Here is a 16,080-nt window from a genome sequence, read left to right as displayed (position 1 = left end):
TAAAGTAATATGTAAATGTACTAGTCCATTTGCCATCTTTTTTTAGTAATGTGTGTAGAAAAGTCGTGCTACATGCTTAATTTTAGTTGTCAGTTCATTACAGCTTTTATTTACTTGTGTACATGTATTTGCGAGTATGTGGGTGTGTTAATTGAGATATGTTATGCAGCTAGAGGGTGTTGAACATAGCTCAAAATTGATCATAAGGCCTTGTCTGAGTTACGTTTGACTGACTCCTGATGGATTCGGCCTGTCGTGGAGATTGAGCAGCAATACTCAGTCACAGCTATTGATCAGCTCACTGGTTGTGTCATCACTCGAGTCGCTGTGTGGAGGAGGAGAGGGAGCCGTAAACACATTTCCTTTACTTGTTTATTGCGCTTTCATCTCTGCCACACTGTAAAGAGAGTGTGCTAAGATTGGAAGCTCAGCTACACATAATTATTGGTGTCTGTGAATTATAGCAGTTTGAATATTATAACTAGGGTATAATGTTGTCTGACACATCAAAGTTCAGCTGCAGTACTCACATGCTATAATTACACGATTTAGTCTTGCTAACCTTTTTCTCCGGAGGATTTAACCATCTAAGGGTTCGATTCCGCTGGTTTTACAGCGGCTTCATCGTAATAATTTGTGTACATTGAGTAATTGCGGTGCATCATTACTCCTCGATTTGAAGTTGGTTTGAATTGATGTTGTCATTTGTGTGGTTACACTCTGTGGTTCAAACTTAGCAAACACTTATCATTTCTTATTTTACACTACTGTTCAAATGTTTGGGGACAGAAAGTTTTTATTTTTTATGAATTCAAAATACAAAATACTAAAATTATTTGAATATAAAATAAAAAAAAAACAATTTTAAAATAAAATATAAATTAAAAACAAAAAAAAACTATATAAAATTTAAATTTATATGTCTGTGATGGCAAAGCTGAATTTTCAGCAGGCATTACTAGAGTCTTTAGTGACACACAATCTTTCAGAAATAAATCTAATGTGCTGACTTAGTGCTCAAGAAACATTTCTCATTTTTATCAATGTCGGAAACAGTCGTGCTGCTTAATATTTTTGTGAAAAACATGATATACAGTTAGCATACTGTTACACATGGAAGCAAGTGTAAAAGTATGTCAATTTATATTTACAACTGGGAAATATTTTGATACCCAAGTTGGGGGGCTGTAAACTTGAAACACTGCTGAGGAGAAAAACGTAGTTGTTATATTATTTATTTTTTTCATAGTTGTTATATTTCCCACAACATCCACATTTTTTCTCTTTATGTTTCAGTCATATACACTTGTGTATATAAATAGCCATTTGATGCTTATTTTATGTATTATACACAGCCTAAACGGCATTTATTTGTCCAAAATTTCAGAATTGTCAGCGAGCTGAATTTCTAGTGTGGTGAATGTTTAAATGGTTACTAATGAATGGTATGCTACTGTACATTCTTATTCAAAACCTTTTGAATATTGACTTAATATTTTCAGTACATTTTCACTTTAATAAGATGTCTCCACGAAATAGACAAGAAAAAAATCATGATTGGGCTGTACCCATGATTCAATAACAACAAAGCACTTAAACGTAATAAACTCATAATAACAACTTCAGAAGTGGTAAGTAGGACATTTCCGATAGCAAATGAAGGCAGTATAAACAGAAAGAACTGAACACAAAACACAGATAACCTGTGACAGTAAAGATTCCACCATTGGAGAAATTCTCTAGACTTTCAGATCACAAATGCATAGATATCTAACAGTTCTAACAATTGCAATCTCAACTATTGTAACTTTTTATCTTGCAGTTGTGACTTTTTTCCTCATAACTGACTTTATTTTAATCCTTATCTCAAAATTACCCATTTTATTTTTTTTAACTCTGAGGCTTTACTCTACCATATAGGCCCATTCACACTAAGAAAGATAAAAACTATATTGTCATCCACTCCAACCGACCATATCATTTTGTTTATTGTAAGCGAGTGCTGCAGTAATGTCATCTGTCTCTTTAAATTCTCTCTAAACTTGAGGGTGAGTAAATGATGGCAGAATTTTCATTTTTGGGTGAACTATCCCTTTAATAGCTGGGTGGAATCTTATTGGCTGTCAGTGTTTTTAGTATTTAGTATCAGTATTCTAATAGAATTAGAAAAATGATTAAAACTTCTAGTTATAGTTACCATCTTTGGTATGAATGACACTTTATTCCTTAAACCAATAAATATCCAATACCAATCTCTAATGAAATTAAACATGAAACTGATCCTCAGATTAGTTTCTGACTGTATTATCCTGAGAAAAGGTCAAACAAACATTTATTCTGGTCCAGTGTACATTTATTTAACTGTGACACCATAAACGCTCACGACATGAGATGATTGTCCCTTCAAATGGGCCTGATTGATGAAAATTACATTTGCTTGACAGCTAATTAGCAATTTATGGGTGTCTCATCACTGGCCAAGCTTGCAGTATTTGTAAATATGACATTCACTGTCAGATCTTGGATGGACTATGAAATGATAGTTTGATGAAGCGATGATCTTTATCTCCAATCACTGTTGATGGTTCAGTATGAAAGCTTGTGGAAAGATGACCTCAGCCAGACCACATCTTGTATTTTCTTGGTTCTGTAATGAGTTTACAACAAAAAAAAAATGGAGGTAATTTTTTAACTAGGTCATAGACGGTGGGTCAGATACCTAGTTTACTCTCTAAGTTTCTCTGTTTCTCCCTCTGCACTCCATCTGTTTGGCTCCCTTGCTCTTCTCTCTCTGGTCTGCAGCCTTTTATTAGCCTTTTTCTGTCGTCTCTCTGTCCACCCACTTAACTCTGGATAACCCCCTCCTCATTCTTCTGCCCGTCTGCGCTCCCTTCCTCCCTTCTTTTCTTCTTAGACTTCCTCTGCCTCCTTCGCTCTGCCGCTTCTTCACAAAAGACTCCTAGTGACAGACCTGGACCGGCCACCTTGCTCTCACATCCTGTACTACTTCTCCTCCGTGGCCTCCTCTCATCCCTCGCTCGCGTTCCTTCTCTGGCACACACGCACTTTCGCAGTCAAGAAAGACCAATTAAAATCCATCTTGTCTTCTTGCTGTCTCCCACCAAACTCTCTCTAGGGCCACTAATTAAAACAGAACCCTTTCTTTACCTCCCTCCATGTGTCTGTCTCTCCGCTCTCTAACCCTTCTCTCTCTCAGTCCTCACCTCTCTTCCTCTGCTTCTCACCTGTTTTTCCACAATCTGTAGTTGATCTGCACTTCTTCAATACTTGTGAACTTAGCTGCAAACTTTTTCATTTTTCCATTCTTTTTTTTGTCTTCCTGTCTGTTTGGCTTTTTCTTTCTTTCTTTCTTTCTTTCTTTCTCTTTCTTTCTTTCTTTCTTTCATCCTTTCTCTCTTTGTTTCTTTCTTTCATCCTTTTTCTCTTTTTCTTTCTTTCTCTTTCTTTCTTTCTTTCTTTCTTTCTTTTTCCTTCCTTCCTTCCTCTTTTCTTTATTAATGTCATTATTTTCTTGTCATTCGTACTTTCTTTCCATCTGTCTGTCTTGCTATCTTTCTCACTTTCTTTACTTTTGTCTTTTTACTTCCTCTTTCTTTATTTCATTATTTATATTTTTCTTTCCTTCTGTCATTGCTTCTGCCTGTCTTTCTCCATATTTTTCTTTCATTACTTTTGTTCATCCTTTCATATTTTCTTTTGTTTATTCATTTTTGTTCCTCCTTTCTTCGTTTCTGTCATTTTTTTCTGTCATTCGTACTTTCTTTCCATCTGTCTGCACCCTTCCTTATTTTCTGTCATTTTTTTCTCTACCTTTACCTTTCTTTCCATCTGTCTGTACTTTTCTTTATTTTTCTGTCTTTCTGTCCATCTTTTTAGTTCCTACTTTTTTCTGTCATTCTTATTCTTTTTTTCTTTCTTTCTTGATATTTTCCCCCCCCCCAACTAACTTTCCATCATTATCTTCTACCACCCTTCTTTCCATATCCATATCTCTCCATCATTTTTATTTATGTTCATCCCATCATACCATCATCTTCTTTTTATTCATATTCATTCTTTTTTTTGTTCATTGTCATTCTTTCTGTCTTCTTTCTTTCTGTCTACTTTCTTTTTCTCTCTCTCTCTTTCTTTCTCTCTCTCCATCTTTCATTCTTTTTTAATCCTTTAATGTTTTCTTTTATTCATTTTTATTATTTTGTTCTTTGTTCTTTCTTTGTCTCTCTCTTTCTCGCTTTCATTTCATTGATGGTGTCTTGTACACACTTCCTTTTAAAGTCAACAGTGTGTAAACAAATGGAAGCGTGAATTTATTTACCAAGCCACTAAGGGCCATTCTATGCTAATTCTTCCCCTATTAGTGCAACTTGACTTTTGACTTTGGGTGTGTGGCAAGCGAAGAATGAAACTCTCACTAATTAGCATGAAGCTGTTATTGAGAGCCATGGTCCGTATCTGCTGCTGTGTGAATCTTTTGACCTTACTGAATTCCTCAGGGTTTCTCTTTCCTTTCAGCATTATTGTGCACTATCACTCCAGTAACATGAAAACTTGCTTAATTTAGCTTGCTTATCTTTACAATTACAAGATTTCACTGCATCCCTCTTTCTGTATCATATGGTATAACTCATTTTCTGACGTGTTAAAGCATTTGTTTCCCAGCAGTGACTGATCACTAAATATTCCACGGAGCGGCGAAGCGAGTGTGATTCAGTGCAGATCTTGCTGACGCATCTGAAATCTGTTCTGTGTACTTGGAAAAATGCCATTTTTAATGATTGTGGCCATGAATTTCTCTCATGATCGAAATACACCCTCTAATATACCACTCTTTCTCTCTCTCTCTCTCTACCTCTCAGGTTAACAGGAGATGATTACTCTGTCCAGGTCAATCTGAGTGATTATCTGGATATACTGTGTCCACACTATCCAGCCAACCAACCGCCGAGCGGTCCTGTGGAGACTCTGGCTCTCTACCTGGTGTCTAAAGCCCAGTTCAGGGGCTGCGTGGAGACTAAAGAGGCCATTAAGAGATGGGAGTGTAACCAGCCATACGCTCCCTACGGCCCTGTCAGATTCTCTGAAAAGATCCAGCGCTTCACACCCTTCTCCCTGGGCTTTGAATTCCTGCCTGGACACCATTACTACTATAGCTGTAAGTGAGCTGCAGTGTTGGAGAACATACACAAAAACGTCAATCAGGGTGACGGCTTAACCTTGAACAGATGCATTTGTACTAAATACAACTTGAATTACGATACAGCTTAATTTGTGTAGTGTAGTATGTATGTTATATGCTATTAAAACATATTTAGGTACATCAACTTCGATTTTTTTTTTACTACCCTGGTGAGCAGGAGCAAGTCCCTGCTTTTGTGTTTATCTGCATGTGTATCTTACAAGTAGATTTTTTTTTAGGATTTATATGAATATTCATGAGAGTTTACTGTAAGTGAAAATGCTCCTTTTTTTGCTTTTGGCCCCGCCCTTGTCCTCTCTGCTCCAAAAAAGAATGGAAAGATGGTCTGTGGTCATAAAATTACATGACAGTTTTCCTGTTTTTACAGCTTTGGTTTCAGGCCAAAACTTTTCATTTCCCTTCTATTATTTCGTCTCCCTTTCTGGATTAGAAAAGCACACACAGTTTTTCTTATTACTATTTATTTAGAAAAAAAAAAGCCTGAAGCTATAATATATGTATATATTTGTGTGATTTTTTTTTTTAACCTACGGTCAGTGAAATGAGGTGCTTAAACTAAATTTTTGGGCTGTTGAGATTCGCAAGTGTTGCTACAATGTTGTAAAACAATGCAGTTCATTAAAAAAAAAAATACAATTAAACATACTAGGTCAAAATTATAATGCTGTATGATTAAAATTTTTGGATACAGTTGACAAGGTCAAAATCACTCTGTAGACATTTAGTTTGTTTAAAACTAGCTGCTTTTAATGCTAGATCAATGATTTATTGTTATTTAGCCATTTTTACCGTTGCTTTTTAAAACTTTGGAAGTTTACCATATTCTATCGGTGTGCCTGATCTGAAAGAGTGGAATAGCATGATAGAGCCAAGAATAGAAAGAGAATCGATGTACTACCCCGTGACATACTGTAAGTAGACGTTGATTGAAAAAACCCTTACCCAAAACGACCTAAAACGCCATGAAACAAAACGCAAACAAACATGTCAACTTATTTCGCAAGTATGACGAACAGCGATTAAATATACAGATGCTGAAGTGCAGCCACTTGTATGTGCGAGATTCACATGTAGCACTGCCAGTTGTCCTTGGAGATTTTTAGTCCTCCTTTCCGTTCTTTCAATAGCTTTATGTATACGTCGACATTCCATGTCCATTATTGTGAAACCCGCGAGACACAACAAAAACACAGCTCCGATCACAGCGTCCTCCGTCCTCCTGTCGTTAACCTTGTTCTTCATTTGTTAACTTTGTTGAAAGCCGCTCACAAATGACGTCGCTGTCGACCGGCTTACATCACATCCTAGTTCACACTGTCAGTGTAAATGCAACCCTTTATATGGTACTGCGAAACAGTTCATGCAAAATCGTCCCAGTACTTTAGTACTGTACATTTAGTTCTGGTACTAAAGCGGCGCGAATGGACTTAATATACTGTAGGAACGCAAAGTAAACGAAGAAAACCAAAGCATGGAGTGGCTGACGCAGACACAGGGGTCTTATAGGATGAAGGATGGCAGTCGAATGGGAGAAAGTAGAAGAAGAGGAAAGAGTCTTTTGAAAGAAAGAGTGGGACAACAAAGGCCAGAAAGAGGGTGGGAAAAAAGAGGAAGAGACAGAAAGGGGGGAAATATCTTTACATAAATTACAGCAGTGCTGACCTGGACAATAGAGCATTGTTCAAGCATGAGAGTGTATACACAGCACAGAGCCATTGTGTCAAACTTCACGAACCCTACCCTACCCTGCTTGTGTGTGTGTGTGTGTGTCTATTGTTCACTTCAAAGAAAGCGTAACAATGTGTCTGTCTTTTTAATTGTTTAAGCTCAATCCTGTAGCTGAAAACAAAGGATCAGTGTGTCCGATCTAAATTCAAGATGTAGTTTGTCTGTGTGTGTTGGTACGAGCAACAGCATTCGAGGATGAAATAGAAGAGATAACTACTAAAGAGTTGTGCTTTCGAGACAAACTGGACTTTAATACAGGAAGTACCTGTAAGTGACTCTCCCATTGGATTGTTTCCTTTTAGATTAACAACATGGAGCAAGTTTTCAGCTTCAGTGTAACTGTAATGAAATCAACAGAGAGACATGGGTCAATGACATGATGCCTTTTTTATTATTATTATTATTATTATTAAAAGATACTCTAAAAATGTACATAAAATTCATTAATTGATTAATATTCTTTATAATTAATAATATAATAGTAATAATAATTATTATTATTATTATTTAAAAAATATACAATTCATACAAATAAATATTATACTGCAAAACTGCTTATTAATATAAAAAAAATTGCCTGCCAAATTAGTCATGGTGCAACCAACATGCTGAAAAATATATATATATATAGAAAAATACACTAAAAATATACATAAAATGTATACATTGAAATCATTTCTATAATGAGTGTGTTTTACTTTGTACTAAAATTAATGTATTTTTTTCTTAGAAATAATAATAATTGTTATTATTATTATTATTAAAAATATACAATTAATAAAAATAAATATTAAACTGCAAAACTACTTATTCATATTTTAAAAACTTGCAACATTAAAGTCATTGTGCAAACATGCAAAAACAAAAAATCATTAAAGCCTATGGCCTTTTTTTCCTTAATCCTTAGAAATGTAATATTTATTATATATATTACTTTTTCCTTGATTAAACCACATGATATCTTTGAGAGCAATTAATTTTCTTTTCTTGAAAAGGGTGTTTAAAAGAATTTCAAAACCATATGAAACAAACATAAACACAAAGAGTACACTGTTTAAAAACATGGCACATGTGTTTTAAACTAGATTTCTAAAAGTTTTTTTTTTCTTTCGTTTATCATGTCGTTGACCCCCATACCAAATACAAAGACAAATTTATATCAATTTTCAATTAAACTTCCCACTTAAAATTTCTATGCTGCTAATATAATTTTTGAAGAAAAAAATGCATTCAATAAAAAAAAAATAGAGGCGGTTTTACGAGTGGTCTCAGACTTTTGCTTTGAAATCCAGAGTCACTCAAATGCCTTGAACACCAACCCAAAAGATACGGCCAAATGCATACGGGGTTCAGAAAACCAAATCACACACCACCCACACATAACGACACACACACACACACACACACACACACACAGACCTCCGCTGGAGTCAGCCGTTCTCATTATCGTCAATGTGGAATTACTGCGCATACTGAATGGATGTATCTGTGGTTGTTAGACGTTCGGTTAAAAGCCTTTCTACTAGATGAAAATGGCCGCTGTTACAGATTTATGGTTCTGATTAAACATGGAGCCAGAGATGCTCTTTAAAACGGCAGACCCATTCAAGCCTGAATTTAAGCGTGTCTACAGTACCTCCAGACCTGCTGCTCAGATTCTGGGAAGAGATTCATTATAGTTTTACAGCGTTCATAACATGGCCTGATGCTAATGAGGTATGAATATGCGGAAACACACAGCATTATCGAGCACATGCTGTGTTGCAGGGTGTATGTGTGTGTGTGTATGTATCTGTACATGTTTACATACATGAAGTCTATCTGTATCTACAACTGTAGCGTCAGACTTACCCTTGATGTTAATGCAGCATGCTAAAAAAAAAACAGCAGCAGGCGTTCATCATTTTAAAGGTGCAGTGAGGATTTTTCCTTCTTTTAATCTAATTTTTATTTTGCAAAATACATTAAAATGGTGTGCACTCATAAAATAAAAACTAATCAGTAGCCTATTAAAATAAAATATTAATTTTAATATAGTGTTTAGTTAAATAGGGCTTTTCATTATTTGTTTTCGAGTTATACAAATTATGGTGACTGAAATATTACATTTTTATGGAGTTATTGGTGATATTTAGTGTAAAATGACCTGTTCAAATGCCGTGTAATACTGTCACCCTAATTGGGTTCCTAAACATTTGTGTCAGATAAATACTGCATTTGAAGAAAGAAATTAAATAAAAATGAATATAGTTAGATAAAATGCAGTAGCTACACATTTAGTCAAAATTGTGTTATGACTAAAATTGGGTCTCTTATAATCTGTCAGACAGGCTCAGCTCAACTTTGAAACTCAACTTTGAGGCCTTCAGTTCCAGTATTGGTGCTTGCTGCATTTTGAACCACTTTTTCAAAAAGCTGCTTTTGAGTGCAGTCGAACAACTTTAAATGAGCAGTTTCAGTATAGCTGTAAATGAAGATCATTATATGTTATCTTCCTAAAGGGCTTAAACACTCAGAGAACCTTTCATTTGCAGTAAAGAACAAAGCAGAAATGTAGTGTAATGAAAAATATACACACATTATCATCAACTTCCACAATGTTTCAGCATGTTTAATTCTTTTTTTCCGCTGAGGAAATGTTAGACTGCATTTGAGTATTCTGATGCAACAGTGTTGTGAAATTTTCTTCAAAACGAATATAAGCAGTCCCGCTTGGATCATACTTAGAGATGAGCTGACAGTAAATATGACCTCCATGTCTGTAAATAATGTTGTAACGGTGTAATCATGTACGTTTATGAGGTGTGAATGTCTGCGCAGAGCCCATCTGACTGCATCAGAGAGTCCGTCATTTGTGGAACGGCTCATAGTCGGTCGTGCCGAGCTCAGCATTAACGAGCCCGTTACAGCTTCTGCGTGCGCTAATGGATTAGCCATTCCATCGGAGTCAAGCAGTCTTTTTATGGCCCTGGGTTATGTGTGTATTTGTGTTTTGTGCGAGCAGTCTAAAGCATCGATTTGGTGGCTAAAAAATTTAGATCCTCTTTCCTAGTGTCAAAGACATCAGTCTAATATCAGTCTGCTATTTTACTCTCTCTCTGTATTTCTTTCCTTCCAGCACTGTCCACAGACGACGGACCCCCCCTCCCATGTATGAAACTACGAGTCACTGTGTGTTGTCCACCGAGTAAGTACAGTCCTTTCTTCATCCTCTTGTTTTTTTTTTTTTTTTGTCCACACTTTTTTTTCTTGGGAAAGAAACCATGTCACCCCCCCACACACACCCTCTCACGCAATCAGACACAACCCCTCTCTCTGCACGCAACCTCTTGCTCGCTTTCCCTCCTCTCTGCCTACCTTCTGCAGATATGTCCTCATCTTTCCATTTCCCCTCTTCTGCTAATGCATTCTTTCTCTGGCTCATCATTCTATTTTGCCTCCTTTTTTCTTTCTGCAGCACAATGGTTTAAATGGAGATTAAAATAGCAAATAGAAATGAAAGTCTCATACTTGTCTTGGGCAAAACAGTCGCCTGACGTTGTTGTACGTGGAAAACAACATTTTTACATTTTAGAGATATGCATACACACACACATAATATACATAATATTTATAATAAACAAGAATAAAATAATTAATTTGTTATAAAATTGGAATTAGTATGTATTTTTTTCTGTAGTAAATTGATTTAGCAACAAAATCAGTCAACCTGTCTGTTTTGAATAATAATAATAATGTTACAACACATTTATATTATAAATTTTATATTTATATTATACATTTATATTTATATTATATTATATATTATAATATTATAATACATTTGTTTTGAAATTGGAATTTTTATTGTATGTATTTTTTAGATAAATAATATAAAAAAATCTAATTTATACAAATAACATATAAAAATAACAAATAAATATACAAGTAATGCACAAAATTATAAAAAATAAGCAAACAAAAAATATAAAAAAAATAAATAAAAAAAACAATAATTAGTAGTAGTAGTAGTAATTTAAATTACAATAAACATAATTACAATAAAAAATACATTTGTTTCAAAATTGGAATTCGTATGTATATTTTTTGTAGATAAAAAATATAGAAAAAATACTGTGTATAGTCAAATGACTTTAAATGTGTGTGTGTGTGTGTGTGTGTGTGTGTGTATATATATATATATATATATATATATATATATATAGGTTATATATATATATATATATCTATATATATATATAAATACAATATATATATATAAAAATAATGCATTTAAATGATGATAAATACATTTGTTTTGAAATGGGAATTTGAATGTATATTTTTATAGATTGTCAGATAAATAGTACAGCAACGAAATCAAATTTATTATAAACTGTTGTCAGTTGATATTTTATTATTTTTAAATAATGAATACATATTTATATTTGGCATTTCTTTTTCCTTTTGTTATAGCATGATATGTGAAAGCGTATGTGTGTGTGTGTGTGTGTTTGTGTGTGTGCGTGTCCTGTGCGTGGAGCGAGGCTGGCTCTCAGACCCCTGCAGTTATGTTGACCTTCCGCTCGGCTTGGCTGATGCGGGATCAGCAGGGAATGCCGCCCAGTAAGAGTGGGAATGGCAGTCCAGTCCGTAAGCCGTCCGACCCAATTCCACCTCCCGCTTCACACACATGCACACACACGCACACCAACTCCGAAGCTGTCTAACCCAATATCCAAGTCCTGTCATGGCCCCAAACCTGCCTTCTGGCCTCTCACAGTCTCTCTGACTTTTCTTGACACCATTTGCAGTAAATCAGCTATGAAAATGTTTTACATTTGGCTAGTTTGACTAGAGATCAATAGCACTGTATTTAAATATCTCAGTGACTTTTTCGTAGTTTGAAAAGTGGATAACCATTGCGTTTGTTCCACATCAAGTAAATCAAGCAGAAACTCTCTGTTGTGAAATCAAATTCTTGAAGCCTTTAAGGAGATGTTTTGCTCAATTCTGAATGTTGCGTAACCTTCAATGAGAAATATCTAGTTTCTAGTTTGTGGTTGGAGCAGAAAATGTGCAATTGATTTGAAATGTTTGTATGTGAAACATCTGTAGCTGAGAATGATCTGAGGTGGACGTGTTGTTTGTGTTAGGAGCATATATTTGATAAGCAAAGACGAGTTTTTCTTCATTCATTTGAACTAACATTTACTTTATCTACGGTAGATGCTTTAATGAATGCGTGGAATAACAACTTTTCTTCCTCGTCTTTGCACATTTTCCCTTTCTCATGCTCTCGCTTCAGATGGTCCATCTCTTTTATCCCTCTCTTTCCCTTTCTCCCTATCTTTTCCCCTCTTTTTCTGTTCTCTGACCGAAACTAATCCAGACTAAACTGTAGCATCCCTGCTTCTCCCTCCCTCCTTTTCTCTTTCTTTCTCCTCCTAGTGTTTAGTCATTCCTGGAGTGGCACTAATCTCCCCCACACTTTCTTTTAGTCTTTTCCTTCCCTCCCTCATTTTTATGATCTGTCGTTACCAGAGCAAAACTAATCAGAGTCTCATCCACTACACTTTCTCTGAGTCTCTTCAAACTCTGTCCATTTCTGGATTTCTCCTCATGTTCCATTCTGTCTAGCCCTTGCATCATGTTCCTGAATAGTTATAGACACATCTGTTTATATTCATACATATATATTTGACCATTTCTAAGCATTTTGGTTGACAAATGTGCTTGGTTGGCTGATTAACGTAAGTATTCATTCATTCTTGTGTCGGCTTTGTCAATGTGTAATGCACATTTTTAGTATTTTTGTATTGATTTTGAGTAAATATACTGTACAGTAAGAATTAGTGGTATATAAGACAATAAAATATAATTGTGTATATAATATCATAATACAAAATACAACATATTTTTTAAATTATATTTATATTTTATTCATAATTTTTAAGAGCGATTTTATATCTCTTATTATTTCTTATTCAAACAGTATAATTTTTTTTGTTGTTGTTTAGCATGTATTCACTCTCACAGACACATCAAAACCCCCCACACAAAAAAAAAAATATTTAATTTAATCCATCTTTCCTACAAACAAAAAAAAAAGTAACGTTTAAAATTAAGATCTGCACTTATTATCCTCCTTTGCTTTCAAATATCTCTGCATTCTCCCCCTCCATCTTTTCCGCATAACTTCTTGCACACCTTTACAGCATTTACCCTGTGCTGTTTTCCTCTGATCACTTGCATGTAAAGATGAATGAAAGGAGAGGTGTGTGACGGGACTTTGCGCCAGGGCATGTTGAGCACAGCTGGTGTTTGTTCCTCCTGGTAGCGCCACAAACCGACTTTGGTTCCTTCCTGTGGAAGGTCTTTTATCTGACAGTCCGTGTTCGACTGAGAGTCCTGTCAGCGTTTGCCTCAGAACCAGAGCCGTGGAAACAACGTTACAGCCGCAGCCAGAGCTAAATCTCAGTCACGCGGCACCAGCAGCAAGCTGTATTTAAAGTTTAATTAAGTCGAGCTCATTTCACTAGGTCATTTGAGCCGTAATGGCCAGGCTCATGGGAAACAGAACATGCAAATAGATCAGTAATACCAGAGGGAATTGGGTCACAAGTTGGTTGGAAGGTCGGTTAACGCTGTGAAATTAGCTTTTATATTCATTTGAAATGTGTTGAGCTGCATGTGAATTATTAAAAGTCTGATATATGGAAAGTAACTGAATGTAGCGCTCATTATAGACCATGACGGATTCTGCTGTTCATGGAGTGTAACAGTGAAATTGTTCCCTCTGACAGCAACAGTCTCATGCTTGAAGGATCCCCAAAAGCTGCCAGTGTGTCACACTCGTGTGTGTATATATATATCGCAAAATGCACCAATGCTCGTTAGAAAAGCTTTATGATGTTTATACCTGGATTTTGGTAGCGAGACACCTCACTCAAATCATAAAGGTGCGATCAAAACAAAAAAACTGGCCAATATTCGGTCTTGATTGAGTGGTGCCTGACTGAAAACAGCTCCTGGGTGCCCTCGTCTTTCATCCCATTCACTTTGCTCCGCTCCCTGCACTTACTCGGGGGAAACTTGTCAAAACATTAATTCTGCTGTTGTTTTTTTTCCCCTCAGCGTCTTACTCGGTCCTTCTCTCCCCTGCTGTGAAAAACCATTTCAGTCAGTTCTACTTTCCCTCTAATTGATCCCTGTCTTTTTCGACTCTTTTTAACTCGCTCGGTCCTGCTGTGAGCGCACCATTTCCTTTTCCAGTTTCTGTCCGTTTCTCAATCTTTTTAATTGTTTTAAAAACCCGAAACTCTGTCCGTTTTGCGCTGCGCACCTCAGTGGATGCCTCGTCCTCCCCCTTTTATTCACCTCTCTCGCCTTGTTAGATTTGTCATTCACCAGAATGTTTTTCCAAAGCGAAAAAAACACTAATTCGGTGCCTTTACACAAGTGTAGTTTTTTCCTGAAGTGACCGATTGTTCCGAAAATATAAATAGGAAAATTACAGTTACGTTTTCGGCATGCGAGTCGAATTTTTCATTTTGCAATAACAAAGTAAAGGGTAAAATTGCAGTAAATACAGAAGCAGGGAAGCCCCCCCCCGCCACCGTCTGTTCTCAATCTCTCGCATCCTCTTCCCGGGCGTTCTCTGCATCTTACCGTGGCAGCCATGTTTTATGCAAGGAAAGCGCAACTGCAGCCATTTTATGCTTGAAAACAAAAAACTGCCATTTTGTTGAGGCAAACATTTCATTTAACTTTAGTAAGAGAGAAAAATAGGTTTAAACTTTTGTCGAAATATTTTTTTTTTCATCTTCTCTCTTTGTTCTATTTCAGTTTAAGGTGCCTTTTCTATTCAAAACAACGTTCAAAAAAATGATGTACTTTGGTATATTTGAATGGTAATTATAGAAGATCGGAAAATATAAATAATAATATAAATCATTGTTATTACATGCCTAAAATTACCATTACGTTGTAAATTAATGCATATTTTGTATTTGTATATTATTATTATTTTTTTTTTTTACATTTTTAGATTTTATGAAATACATTTATTTTTTACTTTTTTGTATGCTGTTTTTGTGTTTTGCGGAATGTATTTTTATTTCAGTTTGTTTAATTGTATTAATAATGATTTGCTTCTTTTTTGATTTTATTTTTGGTTAAAAGATAGATTATAGATTAGTCCTATTATATTATAGATTAATCCTTTAATCTATAACAATTATAGATTAATCATTTCATGCCCTTGTCGTGTAAATTAGCATTAAAATGAATTACAATTTGAAAATCCTTTTCATGCTTTCTTGTGTTCCAAGATTTGATTTGTGGAAAGATAAATGTGGACAAAAAGTAGCAGAATGTTACATGTTACATGATCTATAGCTATATGATAAAGTCAAACAATGTTTGATTAGTGGTTCATTATAAATACATGTATGCATTGTTTTTTTACATTTTAATTTACTATGGTTTAATTTAATAACTCATTCTTAGTTCTTTTCTATTGAGGCAATTTCATTTTATCTGCACACACTTTTTCTTATTTCTTGACTATAAATATTGACGAAAGGCAGTGTCCTCATTAAGAGAAGGGATTTTATTTATCCGTTAGGTCAAGTGTTAATGATGGGTTAAACTAACTCGAACTAATGTGTGTTAACTTGATTTTGCTTAACGAGCAGCCAATTAGTTGACGTGAAATGCATTTGGAAAATTGACATGTCCTGCGGTGTGACATGCTATGCTTCATTTAAAACGTTGTAAACCATTTTTCCAATATTTTATAATTATTATACATGCAGTTTGTGTGACCAGATTAACTCGGAAAGTGCATGAAATTAATTTAAACCCTTTTTTTATCATTATTGTTATTTGTCCATTTTAAACAAACATACCCGTGAAGGCAAGAAGTTGATTTCAAAACTTCAAATCTAAAAAGGGCACAGTCATAGAATACCACTCACATGAATTGAACAGGTTTTCATGTAAATTTTTTTTTTAAGTTTATCTTAATGTATGTTTGTACACTTGTCTTCCACTTTCAACTCGCTCTGTAGTTTTCTGCTCTTGTTTAGTCTATGCTCCACTTTCCTCCACATCTGCGATATCTCTGTATGTCTCTCTCTCTCTCTCTCTCT

General features: G+C 35.2%; 1 protein-coding gene across 1 annotated transcript in view; it reads left to right on the top strand.

Moving 5' to 3' along the window:
* Positions 1-16,080, top strand: part of LOC109104746 (ephrin-A4-like) — a 45,840-nt gene that overhangs the window by 27,604 nt on the left and 2,156 nt on the right. The window contains exons 2-3 of the mRNA XM_042772403.1: positions 4,878-5,173; positions 10,065-10,133. Of these exons, the coding sequence (XP_042628337.1) occupies positions 4,878-5,173; positions 10,065-10,133 (365 nt within the window). The remainder of the gene's footprint in view (positions 1-4,877; positions 5,174-10,064; positions 10,134-16,080) is intronic.

The sequence above is a fragment of the Cyprinus carpio genome, chromosome A16, assembly GCF_018340385.1.
Source record: "Cyprinus carpio isolate SPL01 chromosome A16, ASM1834038v1, whole genome shotgun sequence".
In the NCBI taxonomy this organism is placed as follows: Eukaryota; Metazoa; Chordata; class Actinopteri; order Cypriniformes; family Cyprinidae; genus Cyprinus; species Cyprinus carpio.
Note: the sequence above shows the minus strand (reverse complement) of the source record. Positions and strands in the feature narration are given on the sequence as shown.